The 14026-nt window shown below is 47.5% G+C and overlaps 1 protein-coding gene across 2 annotated transcripts in view; it reads left to right on the top strand.

Annotated features, from left to right (window-relative positions):
- Positions 1-423: 423 nt before the first annotated feature.
- The window catches only part of syde2 (synapse defective 1, Rho GTPase, homolog 2 (C. elegans)), a 56293-nt gene continuing 42690 nt past the window's right edge, over positions 424-14026 (top strand). For both annotated transcript variants that reach the window (XM_030433742.1, XM_030433744.1), the window contains exons 1-3: positions 424-2660; positions 12082-12383; positions 13274-13670. In XM_030433742.1, coding sequence (XP_030289602.1) covers positions 629-2660; positions 12082-12383; positions 13274-13670 — 2731 coding nt within the window. In that variant the 5' untranslated portion in view covers positions 424-628. The remainder of the gene's footprint in view (positions 2661-12081; positions 12384-13273; positions 13671-14026) is intronic.

The following is a 14026-nucleotide window of genomic DNA, read 5'->3' on the forward strand; positions in this document are numbered from 1 at the left end:
ATTAATTAATTGGGATGAACATTTTCTTTAAAAAGCATTACTAAACGATGTATAAGCATTAATGAGGCCATCCGTTGAAACTGAAGTAGCACCTCGAAGGCTAAAGTCGCTGCATGTTAGGTTACATAAGATTTATCCACGCTTGTCTTAGCCCTGCAAATTAATTTTTCAGGTAATTGAACTGAATGTTAGTTTACCCCTGAAGGCGCCCTCGTGCAATTTTCTCCGGGTAATTTACGTGCGGGGTCAGTGAACTGCGAGGCAGGAAAATATTCCAAACATCTGAGCTGCAAACATGAGGAGGAGGTGAGGTGAGGCGCTAGAGAGAGAGGAAGAGGGAGAAACACAGGGAGGGAGGGCACAGTGTGTGTGCGTGTGTGTGTGTTTGTGGAGCAGAGAGGGAGGGAGGGAGGGGGAGAGACAGAGAGAGAGAGGTGGTGCAGCTCGGCAGAGGGAGCAGGAGTGAGTGAGGCGACAGAGCGGAGGTGACAGCGGAGAATGGAGAGGAGCCCGTCCGCCCGGCGAGCTTTGACCGCGGCGAGCGAGGAGAACCCACTCGGCCCTTTCCCTCTGGAGCCAGCGTGCTGAAAGAAACCGGGAGGACTTAACAGGGGGGCAAAGGAAAGGAATGGCTGATCCTCTGCGGAGGACTTTACTAGCGAAACTCCGGGGGAAGAAATCCAAGAAAGGAGCAACGGTCGGCGGTGGATACGGCTCTGCTGCTGCTGCTGCTGCTGCGGCGGCGAATGGGGGCCGAGAAGGTAAAGAAAAAGTTTTGCAAACGCAGCGAGACTCCGACGAGGCTCGCCCGGTGGTGTTGCTCGCGACAGAGAGAATGAGTACGTACGAGAATTGTGTTGACGGGGCGATGGTGCGAGCCGGGGGGGTTGTGGTAGTCCGGGAGAGCCGCGCGGCGGAGTCGGCCGGCGCGCGTCCCCAGGAGCGCAGCAGCGGGGGCAGGGCTCGGGTTAATGAGGAGCTCCTGGGGGTCTCACTTCAAAGAGCCGGCCAGTTTGGGGGACACGCGGTCGGGAGGGAGGGAGACGGGAGCCACCGGGGGCCCAGATCTGGTGGCAAAATCGCGTTATCGCCGGGGGTCACGCTCGCAGGACCGCATGTCCAGAGGAAGCACTTCGTCTCGGTCCCGCGGCAGTGCAGCGTCGGGGATTCAATCGGGTTTGGGGACAATTCAAATCACGTTCTGTACCGAGCACAGGTTGAGCCACAGGGTAAACCGGCAGAGGGCCCGGTTAGTACCGCTGATGACAGAGGACAGCCCCGGCGCATGGCAGAGGCTGCTCCTGAACACAACGCCAACTGGAGTCTGAACAACAACCAAAGTTTGGAGGCAGACCCGCCGGTGTGCGCGGCACACGTGCACCTGACCTGTGCGTCAGGTAGCACGGAGGAAAACATTCTGATCCGCAACGTTGAGAGCTACGAGCCCGAGTACGCAGGGGACACCAGAGGCACTGCGGGCGCCCTGCAGAGCCCGACGTTTTTCCCCACGGAGCTAGAAATACGCGACATTAACATGGCATCTCTGTGCGCCACGGGGGGCCCACTCAGATACACCTTAGACAGCGAGGATGAGGATTATTATGATAACGAAATTCTGCCTTTTTATGAAACTGTTAGAACAAAGAGTGATGATGATAGGGCAGAGGTGGCAGAGCTGCCCCAGCCCGGTCAGGATAAAGGACAGCTTAGTGACAGCAACAGTGCCCAGGAAACAGACAGGCTTAGGAGCCAGCTGAAAGAAGCTTATTACCTCCTTATCAATGCTATGAATGATATCAACCTGGACGTGCAACAGATCAGTGGTGGTTTTACTGAGCAGCAGGCCTCCTCCTCCTGTAGCAGCCACTCCAGGGACAGCCTGTGCTCCAGGTTATCCGCCAAGAACATGGACAGCGACTCGTGGTCGTCAGGAGGCGACCACAGCCCGCAGCAGGTGTCCGACACCGACTCGCTCCTGCTCTGCCTCAGTGGGAACCCCGAGTCAGGCGTCAAAGACAGCAGGGTGATTAGTAAGAGTATGCTGAACCTGTCTTTGACCGGGATGAGGCCAGCTTTACTGCGCTCCGCGAGTGACGGAGCCATCAGGTACCCAGGTGGACCCTCACTCTGTGCTCAGGCCTCTGGGGCTCAGGGTCCAGATGTCAGTGGTGAGTTAGGGGCCACGGGGACAAAAGAGGGTAGAGAGCTGACAGGACCTCGGGTGCCTTACGAGGCCGTCAGCAGTGATGAGATGCTTCAAGATGCCGGGGGCGATGAAGGCCGTGGCGGGCAGCTCAACGAGAGCAGCGGCTCGATCAACAGCCTCACGGGTTCGACAGACAGCAACGGCGACGCATCAGCACATCAGGGTCACGACCGCGAGCAGGAGCTGGCCGAGGCGCGAGCACTGCGAGCCAACTCTGTCAACAAGGGCCACGGTGTCACTGTCAACAAGATGCAGGAGTGGATGCACAAGGGGCGGCTGTTGTCCTCCGAGATGAAGCAGCGCATCGAGGGCTCATCGCTGCCTCGTGGAGGAGGCCAAAGCCAGGACCGCTCCTGCCCTCAGGCCAACCCCGGTGGGTGCAAACCAGGCGCCCAGACGTCCGGCCGAGGGGTTAAATCTGTCAAGGCCAAGTCACCTGCAGTCAAGTCACCAGGTAGGAAGGCTACACGGAGTGGCCCCAGCTCCCGTGGATCCTCTAAATCAGAGACCTCTCACCCTCCTTCCTCCTCCCGTCTGATTATATTGTCATCCTCCTCCACTCATAGTAAACTCCGTCTGGTGGCGGTCCATCCTGCACTCCTCCTCTTCTGGATGCAAAGCAAAGGGACGAGCCTCCTCAGACCTCTTTGCTTTCCTTTTTTCAAGATTCTCTAACCGGTGGCGGGTTCTGTTCCTTCACACTAATTTAGGTGCATTTTTTTTTTTAACACTGAATTAATCGCACATCAGGCCGTAGGTGGGATCACTCACAGCGTAGTCCAGTAACAACTAACTCACTCTCCTCTGCTAGCTGCTGTGGTGTTTTCTAAGGTGTTGGTGGTGGGGGTTTGGTTTGTGTGCGTGTGTATGACTTTTGATGATGTACAAAATGACAAATGATGTTCTGTTTCTAATGTGGTGCAAAAGCAGGAGAACGTCTGCATCAGGAAACCACTGAGAGGAAGAGGCCACACGTATTTAATTAGTCAATCTAGAGGTGAGGTCTATGAGGGATAGTCAGGGATTAGACAGGATGTAGATTGCTTTAAACTTTTTACCAGCTGGCAGAACAAGCTCACCCATTTAAGATCCATTTGGAAGCTGTTCTGGAGACTTGGGCGATATCCAGAGTTTGATATCACGATAATATCCTGGCAAATATCGCGATGCATGATATTATCGTTGGGGAGGAGAACACGATTGTGAGGTGGGGTTATGGCAGAGACGACATGTAGCCTCAGTCAAATCCCTTGGGTTGACACTTTCTCCCACTTAAAAGGTGCCGTTTGTAAGAAATAATGACGCATCGGCCGCCCCCCCCCCCAAAGCATTGTTTTTTGGCAAGTCGGGAGCGAGACTCAAGAATCTGTTTTCTTACAAAAAGCACCTTTAAACCTTTGATTGGTGAGCTTCTTAGAAACTAAGTCCTCCATGTCTGTATGTATATACCTCTACCAGCCGAGATTAGTCAGATATCGAAGTGTGTTGCCTCCAGTGCCATGATATTTGATATATTGAAAAACACCCTGTATGACAGCAAATATCGAGATATTCGATAATATCTAATATCGACGTCTGCCATATCACCCAACCTTCCTCAGCAGATGGAGATGGAGGCCTAGTTTGTTGTGGAATTGCGCATTCCAGAGACCCACTTTTCAAGTCCACTTTGACGTTGTTCATGCAGTCGCAAGACACGTCGATATCTGAAAGTTGAGATGCAAACTGAAGTTCAAAAAATAATCTCACCACAAGGTCACTGCTAGGGTTGCAACGGCATGAGATTTTCACGGTTTCATGGAACCCAGTATACAGTATTATGCAATTCTTATCATTATTATCAGTTAGAGCGACCTGAACAGGACTTTATTATAATTTCACTCAACTTTCATACCACAGTATACCCTGAAAACCATGTATATCACTCCAACCCTACTTATTGCCCACATTTCAACTGCATTTACATTCATTGCTTTACATTGCACATAACTTAAGCTGTCATTTCACTGTGTTAGTGCCTGGTCGTACCAAATGGATTGCACTTTTCGTTCCGTGCCGCCCTGAACCGACCCGCAAACAGGGCAGCCCGCCAGTTCAGTCACAGGCTTCGGAAGCTGCCTGTGCAGAGAACTCTGTATTGACATTTTGTTGCGCAGCGTGTGGAAATGGCTCTGTGCGGATCGAAAAACATTTTTTCTTTTTTTTTTGTAGGAAAGTGCCCTGTGCACGAGAGAGCGTGTGTTTTGCTCCGACAGTGTTTTCCAGAGTAAACAGACGAGCTGCCATGTGCGCAGGCTGCTGTTGACTGTCAGTGTGCCGTGCTGCTAGAAATAGAGTGTGATCTGAGAGGCTGCCGAGCGGAAGGCCTCTTTATGTTTGACTTCCAGCCGCTGCCGGCTCAACATAGCTCCGAGTTTTACCTCTAGAATACAGACAGTGCTCCTCTTGATATTAGTTTCCTCTTTGCGCCATTGATTCTCATTTTTTCCCCTCATTTCGCTCAGCTCTCCCCTCTCTGTCCCCACCGAACTTTTCCACAGCTGTGGCCAGGGGAATCCAAAGCAGGGGAGAAGCCACTGCAGTTACTCTCTGTGGTTGTGGTGTGTGTGTGTGTGTGTGCGTGTGTGCGTGCGTGCGTGTGTTTGTTTGAGAGTAAAAGGAGGGGGGTTGGGCTGTCATGTTGCCTTCCTCCCCGGTCGTTTGCTCTGGACAGCTCCATGGTAACTTGCATTTTAAAGAGACTTTGGATTGAATATTTGGGATGCCATTCCTGTTGTTTAACTTTGTTTGCGTTGTGTCACTTAATTCCTCGCCATGAATGAACAAAATGAAGGGCGATTAAGTATTTATTAAGGTCAGAGCTGGGCTTATCTTGCCCCTGTGGGCCTCTCAGCGCCTCACAAAGAGCCATTTAAAAAAAAAAAAAAAAAAAGAAAAAGAAATACCAAAGCTCTCAAAAGCTCCAGTGAACTGCTTGTCTTGGCTTGAAACTCTTCATTGAGTTTAAGGCTCTTCTCTTGATTTATGCAAATATTTATACATCTCTAAAAATAGTCATGTTCCTCCCCCTGACTGATACTTGGACATGTAATCTCTCTATGAAGTCATTGTGCAAACTACTGGCTTAATTAAACTGCAGCTAATTTATTTCTGTCCTGACTTGTTCTTTAATTACTTCTAATTACTACTAAGAAATCGTGTTGATTATCACCCGCAGCCGAGTGTCACTCCTTCTATGTATAAGTGAGGGTGTGAGGGATATTGTGCACGTGAGCATGCATATGCACATCTCCAGTGTGCACGCGCCTGTTAGTATTTGCTGCCGGAGGATTTATAGGTTTGTTGTGTTGCGGCAGAGGATTGCCTTGCCGGCAGGCAGGCAGTATCCAGGCATCATGTTTTGGCCAGATCTGAACACAGGAGCGGTGTGTGTCAGTCAAAGCTGATGTTGAGACTGAGCCATAGACACCACAAACAGAAGTATGAGATCCACTCCTGGGAGGCAGATATTCTCTCCTGTTATTTATTCTTCATTTCAGTCCTGTGGTTCACAGTTACTTGAAAATCATGCCCACGTTGCACACCAGGAAATACTGACGCCTTTAGCACAGCAGCATTCTGGGAAAAGGTTAATTAGCTCTTTATCTCCTCAACAAAAGCTTGTAAAAGGATAGTTTATAGTTTATAGATAACGTAAGCTGAGAATATTGTTACCTTCGAATATCTGTCTGAATATGAAGGTGCACGCAGTAACTGTGAACTTAAAGGAAACAATTCACCCAAAAAAATTCACCCCCCCAAAAAATTCAGTCGGGTGAAGTCTCGTAGTCCACGAAACTTTTCTGAAGCTTCACAACTAAACAGCATTGAGACATTCATCTCAACAACTGAAGCAGAAAGGGACTTGTTTTAAAATGTAAAATGTAGCAAAAACGTCACCTCAAAAAGCATCACTCTTTTTATGTAAATGGCAGCAAGCAAACGGACACATTGCCCCATAGTTTTGAGCCATTCCTTAAAATACAGCGTAGAATATGAGCTAAACAACAACTCATGTTTTGGCACAGTACTGTGCAGTATCGCTCAACATTGTGAATCAATGAATTGCTGCCTGCTCAGTAGATTCAAATTAGCTAGAGAACGAGATAATATCGCAGGTGTAACGCAATCCTACCTGACTGCTGTCGAGTCGTGTCAGAGCGACGTGGCGCCCGGTTTCTGCATTGTGCCAGAAAACTTGTTAGCAAGCCTGCTGGTAGTCATTTTCACAGGTACAGTCATTCGTCTTGTCTGGTGTGTCTGTACTTGGACAGATTTATGGAGGATGGCACCTCTAAAGACAGATCAGGTGATGGACGAGAAACTTGAGGCGTCAGGGTTCATACCGGGATGGTGTATGAGTCACATGATGGTGTCGGGGGCAAACACTAAACAACTGGCAGCATTTCATCCAGAGCTCCTGTACAAAGCGCTGCTGAAGGGCCTTTCAATGACTTGTCTTACTTTTATCTGTGTTCCCGACCAAATTGCGTCACACAGTGAGTCCATGTCCCATTTTTTAGATTGCATGGTCCCTCCGCCGAAGCATTTTTATCAGATTTTTAGACAGACACAATGAGACGGGACAGAAAGCGCCTGCAACGCTGAAAAGAATTTGGGTTCGAAGCCAACGCGTTGAGGAGGAAGTGGCATTAGCGTTAGCAGGCTGCGCTGCCAGGACGCCTCAACGGGGATGCAAGTGTTGACATGTGATGCAACCCCGGACGATCTCGGCTCTGCATTCGGTGCGAAGAGGAAAATAATCGACACTGAGAATCCTCATTTCCATATGAATGCGTGTCAATGGGAATGTATGGCACAGAGCAAAAGATTCCCTCTGACGGTGGGGGGGGGGGGGGGGGAGACACTCCGTACACACCACAAAGTGTTGTCTGTATGGAGGAGAGAGAACGAGCTGGTGTGTGTGCTCTGCACTTATCAAAAGAGGAGCCAGAAGGAATTCAGGAAATAAAAGAGAAGCCTATGGGAAAGTGGATCGAGTGTTTTTGTCTTAGCGGAGAAAAAAGATTTAGACGTGAGGATAATTGGGTTTACTGTCTGGCTCACGTGGCGCAGGTTCACACCAGCACGTCCAGGAAATAAGCCTTCTTTCTTTATAGGTTTGCATTCCTCTCAGCACCTCAGACAGACCCGGATCGCTCCTCCCCGTCCACCTCTCCCTCTCTCCCTCTCTCTGCCTTTTTCTTTATTTTCTCACACAGACGTGCACCCTTGTATTATGTGCTCTGGCCATCTGTTACCTTCAGGTCAGGGGTGTGAGTTTTCCGTGTTGCGGACGCATCATCTTCATGCCATCGCGGCACAGGGAGCCGGGCCGTGTCAGCTCCGTTATGGAAAGTGTAATCGACGTGGGCCTTCTGTTTCGCTTTGTTCCGTGTTGACTGAAGGTTAGATGGTCATCAGGCAGATGACAACCAAATGGAGAAAGGAGCTGTTTTCTCACTCTTTCTTCCTGGAAACGTGTGTTGGTGGCATGCATACACATTTGAATTAATATTATAAGGCGCAGCTATTAAAAAAAAATCTCTCCTCTCTTCCGCTGGATACTTTGAAGGGTTTCCCTTTAGGTTAATCCTTCCCTGCATTTTTTCAATAAACACGTGCAAATTTACAATTATAATTTTCACAATCAGTTAATCTGCAGTTTACTCTCTGGATTTAAAGATTAGTTTAAATATCAGAAATGTGTGAAAGATGGAGAAGCATTATTTCAGTGTTAAAAAGGACAAAGAAACTAAGCAAATCCTCGACACTGAGAAGCTGGAACTTGGAACAACGACTTTTTTGTTGATAGATCAATTACTAAATGAGCGGCCGCTTAATTCTCCGACAAACGACAAATAGATTAATCAAGAAATAGTTGTAAAACAAGCGTCATTTCTGTCTCTTAAATGTTCCGTCACCTCAAGCATTCGTCCCGTTTTGTGTTTTTGCTTGATGTCAGTTTGTATTTCAGTTTACACCATCGGGCATCTTCTAGAAACAGTTTCCTTCATGTTGTTTTAGTAATTTGAAGATCATTTAGAAGAAAAGCCTCAGGTTGAACATTCTGCATCTGCTAGAATGATATCTGTTCACGTTTAAAGCAGTTGAGGGGGGGAAAACACTGATATGCTGATGTAAAATGCTGGGGAGTGTTGTGATGGTTGGACACCAGTGAAGATGGTTGGAATCTCACTCATTAAGTCGAAGCAGTGTCCCGCTGTTGCTTCGTGTTGCTCCCGGTGAAGGAGTGTGACAGTGGAAGGAGACGGCGGCGAGGCTGTAAACCTGGAGATGTCTGGAATGCCGCTCTTGTCAGAACATGCTTCCTCTTCCAGCTATGAAAGACCCCTTAAAGAAGATGGCACGCTGACAACAGCTCCATGCACAATATCGCACCTCTCTTCATTCTCACGTTAGCAGTTTGAGTCTTTGGTCTTAGAAAATCTTTCCCCTAGCTCTCTCCCAAAAACTTCATTCTTACGTATGTTGTAGTTCAAATGGTTTTATATTATTTGTAGTCTTTGTATTTGTGCCTAGTCACAAATACAAAGTAAATCCTCAGGCAGTTAAGCCTCATTTGATGTTGTTCATCTGATGAAGACTTCCCCTTGCTAGATATCAATTATGTTATTAGCCTGTAGTTTTGTCTGTATCCTGGTCTTAAATGTCTTTTAAAGGGATTATACGTGGAATGTTTTTTTTACACACATGAATTGCCTCGTATTGCCAATGTGTGAAGGGAGAAATATGAGACTTTCTCCTTTGCCTGATTAACGCCGAATTTGAAATGATTTCAATCCGAAGGACTTTTTCAGGGAAAAGGCAAAGGATAGCGTTTGTACGGCTACCTCGGCGTGCCTCTCTTCAGCTCCCCTTCAACGCCAAAACATTAGCACATTAGCTTTCTTGCTACCATGGACGAATTTCTGGTAGCTAATGTAGCAAAATTATGTCTTTCTGTCTGGTAGTGTTACTAAACAACCAATGGCAGAGCCATGCAGCGCAGTTAAGTTACAGCTTAGCTAATGTTAGCTTGCTAGCTACCATAGACAAATTGCTGGTTAGCTAGCGTAGCAAAAAAAGTCACAGCTACATTTGCTAGTAAAATACTATCAGAGGATTGCTACGAAAGTTGGCTAGCTTGCAAAATTACTATATCAGTTCAAGTGATTTCTGATACCACTACTAGTAGTAGTACTTGTATATGATCTCAAACTGAACCGTTTGTTTACAGTTTGGTTATACAGAGTATCATGCTCTGGGAGCAGCAGAGCGCCAACAGCGGTCAACATGTCATGAATAGAAATGCCAGCCAAAGGATTAATGGTTAAATTAGCCGAAACACTCGAGTGGAGAGGAGTGAGCTGTTTGTATGTGTAACGTTGGCTAACTGCTAGCTAGTAGCCTATGTTTCATATAGTTACAGTGCGTCTCATCATCTCTTTCCTTGTCATTCTCCTCTGTCAACAAGTTGTTGCATAAGAGGCGCTGCAGTTTGTTTTATATCATTAGGAAAGTTTGTCTTCCTTCCATTTTCTGACAGTTGACCTTTTTTAACACATAAAGAGAGATTACGTTGTTTTACTTTGAACAGCCACGCTGTGTAGAGCGTCGGCACAGACTCACAAACTAATTACTGATTTACGTGTTATGACAAAGGTATATAAATAACAAATGACTGTTGTAATGTACTTAAGTGTAGACTTAAGTTAAAACACTGCTTGTAGACAGAGTTTAAAGGGTTACACAAACTCCAGTCTAGACCATGTGAGAACAAACCATGGCAGATTATTATAGCCTGCCAACATTCGGCCTACACATTATCCCACTGGACTCAGTATATCACCAGAAACACGCTGTATGTTTCTCCGTCACTCGGCTACTCAGCTCCAGGCCCTCAAACGCAGCATCAACCCTAATCCTGGCTGATGCAAACGCAGGGTTGACTCAGGTCCTACAGACACGTTTCTGACAGGAAACCCTTTTTAACCTAAACAGAGCAGACAGGAAGAAATACTTAAAGATGTGCTTTATCATGGCGGCACGGTGCTGCGTTTGAATTAACATGAAGCAGATGACAGGGGGTAGGCTGCGATGGGTGGTGTTTTTCGTAGTTCGTGCTGTTTGTTTTTTTTTGGAGATTAGGAAGGCCTCAGACGTGGCCTCTGTTCCTGCCACTGAAAGCTGTTACATATGCTCGGCAGTGTCTTTATATAATCAGCCAGGACCCAGAGGAACCGGCATCCCTAACAGATTCAGTTTCATCCCACTTTATGTCACGCTTGTATTTGTCAAGCAGAGAGAAAAGTTGAAAAGTAATAAAGTTCAAACTTGTCTTGTTGTGGTGAGAGAGACTCCAGAGTTTTCTTTTATTGGATTTTGAGGCGCTGGAGACGGCGGCGTTCATTACAAGTCAACAATAGCTTCATAAAGTTGCCTGGTAGATCACAGGCAGGCGGCGAGAGGCTCTTCAGAGAAAAGTAAACCCCAGTGGAGGCTTCTGCTCCCTCGGTGCCAGTGTCAGGGCTTTGTCCATGAAAGCAACCAAGCAAAAAAAAAAAATTACCTTAGTCTCAATCGACTGAGTAGAAGTTATGTAATTTGAACCACTTGTTTTTTTTGTTTTTTTTTGGGATGGACTTCTTTTCTCTCGGACTGCTCTGGATTTAAAAAGAATAAAAAAAGAAAAAAACCCAAACTGGTTTATTCAGACTCATTCACACATACTCGCACTGGTCGCCCCGCTTTGAGATTTGGATTTTTGTAGGGTGAAAACATTCTAGCCTGTAATTTGGTGAATGTTAGCATGGTGTGCACGAAGATGCGTTTCCTTGAGGAAAAGGAGAAGTTGTCATTATAGCATGTGGAGGGGCTCGCCTGGGAGCTGCTGAGGATCAAAACAGTCTTTTACACCAGCCGGCTGTACGTGTTAGAGCAAGACCCATACCGGCCCTGTCTCACACACACACACACACACACACACACACGCTCAGAGGTTGTTTTTCTCTGGTTGCATCTGCTCATCAACGCTTGTAAAAAAATAAATAAAATAAAGGCATGTCAGATGATTTTGTGAAGGCGCTTCTTGATTATGAGGAAAAACCCATTCTCACGATCGAAAAAATCATCCACAGATGCACTCAGAGCCGTGCACGCACTCCTTTAATGCCTTCTCCGGGACATCAAGTGACCACGTCAGCGTCCCCGTTATTCGTCCTCTTTCATCTGCATCGCCACCGGCTGTACTTATCGCCACTCCCCCCTCCCCTTCTCCGCTCTATTTTCACAGCTGTAACGCCAGTGGATTTTTTATTTTTGCTGCGATGGAAGATATGTGTGCTCGGTCCCCTCCATCTCCCTGTGATCTCTTTTGAATTCAAAGCCCACATATTCCCCAAAGCATCACTTAGGAGCAGAAAGGGTGGGGAGTGGTGGGGTGCTCCAGGGGACCGTGGCGGTGTGATTGAAAGTTTGACTTTGGTTATAAAAACAAAATCACAATATCCCAAAAGTTATAAAACACATGGCAATAAAATGAGACAAAGGCTGCAGCTCTTCTTGAGAAGGGATGAGAGGCTATAAAAGCAAGTGGTATTCTCAGTGTTTCCTCACCTGTGGTTTCTTGATACAGACGTCTTCTTCAGCTTGACAGGACACGACTAGTCTGAGATCAAACATCAGAGTCAGTCCTTCACTTCAGTTCAATAATTGCTTCAACGATGATGATCGTGATGATGATTAGTTGATTTTTAATGCGAATCAGAAGACATCCGAGTGTCTCCCAGCAGTATCTTGTAACTCTCACGCTCTCTTCCCAATCGCTCCCTCAGCTTTCATTGAGAATGTCCAATCCCCCTGCGCTAATGGCCGCGAGGTGGGCCGGCCCAGTGAGTCTCCATCGTGGCGGCCACCGCTCACCACCATCACGGTCTCCAAGAAGCGCAACTGGCTGCAGCAGAGCTCACTCGGGAAGAGTCACTGCGCCAAGGACGAACTGCAGGGAATGCTGGGAGCTGAGGAGGAGGGCAGCCAGGTCTCCCATCAGCTGCCACCTCCTGCCAGTCCCTCTCCAGACCACCTGAGACCCTCAGGTGGAGCCCCGTCACGGCCGGCTCGCCTGCACCTGCCTCAGGTAAGCCTCGCGCGCTCTCTGCTGACAAGGATGAGTTTTAAGGAATAGCTCTAGGAATTTTTTTTAATACCCTTCTTTGCTTTCTTGGCAAAAGTTACAAAACAAGATTGATAGTTCTCTCAAGTCTGTGTGTTAAATATGAAGCTACAGCCAGCAGCTGGTAAGCTTAGCTCAGCATAAAGACTGCAGCAGAGGGAAACAGCTAGCCTGACTCTGACCTCTTGAAATTTCACTAATGACACATCTGTTTACAAATTGTGTGTCTTTCAGGATGTTACGTGTCAGATTATTCTCCTCTTAACACCATGAGTTGCTCTTTATACACAGAGTAAACCAACAAAATGTAAAATGTTAATTTGTAAGCTTTAGACGAACAGAGCCAGGCTCTGTCCATTCTTTATGCTAAGCTAGGCTAACTGGATGCTGGTTTAGCTTGATATTTAGAGGGGGCAATATGTAAGAATTGGCCACCTGTTGAGTACAGACTCCAAACAATATAGGTGGCAGTAAATCACCAGAGTGATGCCGCTAATTGTAGCTACCGACAGCTAGTTAGCTCAGTTAGCCGTGTAGCTATCGGCCCAATTAGCTAGAGACTGGGAGCTTGGAGCATTGTGATTGTTGGTGTAGCCTTGCGCCATCTGGGCTAGCTGGTTAGCATTCTAACTTCACATTCTGTCGATGTTTTATTATTTCTTTGTTATTTCTTACATATTGCACCTTTAACATACACACAGAAGAGTGGTAGCAATCTCACTTTCAGAGAGAAAACAAATAAGCGTATTTCCCAGAAAGACAAAGCTCGGATACAACACAGCGGTCACAACGTTGTCACAGTTCCTCTCTTTCTAAAGTTTTAATGCTCCATCTCGGCCGCTGTCTTGATTCAGGTGAACATCAGCCAGGCTAAGGTGTCTCCTCACCCTCGGAGCGTGGACCCAGCCGAGGAGAATGACGCCGACGACGAAGGAGAAATCTGGTACAACCCGATCCCTGAGGATGAGGAGCCGGAGATGTCTCAACGACCCTCAGTTCGGCTTCTGGTTCCCCCTCGAGCGGAGCCCCAGAGGAGGCCCAACCGGGCAGGGGATGCGGGTCACGGTGGCAGGAACCTGGGGGGCGGCAGCGGCGCCGGGCCGGAGGCACTGGGGGAAAGCCTCTGCGGCGGTTCGGGAGATGGGAATCAGGGGAATGCTGTACATTCCACAGAGGCTCTACATCTGCACAGACAGATGCTCGCGTGCAAACCTCAGGAGGAGGGGGGGGCGTCCACCAGCAGAGCAACAGGTGAGGCACAAAAACACTCATACACACCTCCGCTCATTCCTACTCCGCTTCCTTTTTACACGTTTTGATGCAATTCTTTTTCATTGATGTTGAGGGCCAATTATTGCCTGTCGTTCTGTCTCTCAGCCAGTCACCCTCGGCAGATTTTTGAGGTCGCGCACAACTTGAGCACTAATTACAGCCATTGTTGAAAGTGTTCCTAATCAAAGGATCAACGATATAGCTGCAAGTAATTCCTGACCAACTTTAGCTTCACAGAAAAGTATGAAGTGTTTTTTTGTTTTTTTTTGGTCTAAAGTTTAGGTGATAGAGTGCCAGAAGGGAAGAGCTTTGCTGGGTTTCAAATCCAAAATTCC

This window comes from Sparus aurata, chromosome 11 (genome assembly GCF_900880675.1).
Source record: "Sparus aurata chromosome 11, fSpaAur1.1, whole genome shotgun sequence".
NCBI lineage: Eukaryota > Metazoa > Chordata > Actinopteri > Spariformes > Sparidae > Sparus > Sparus aurata.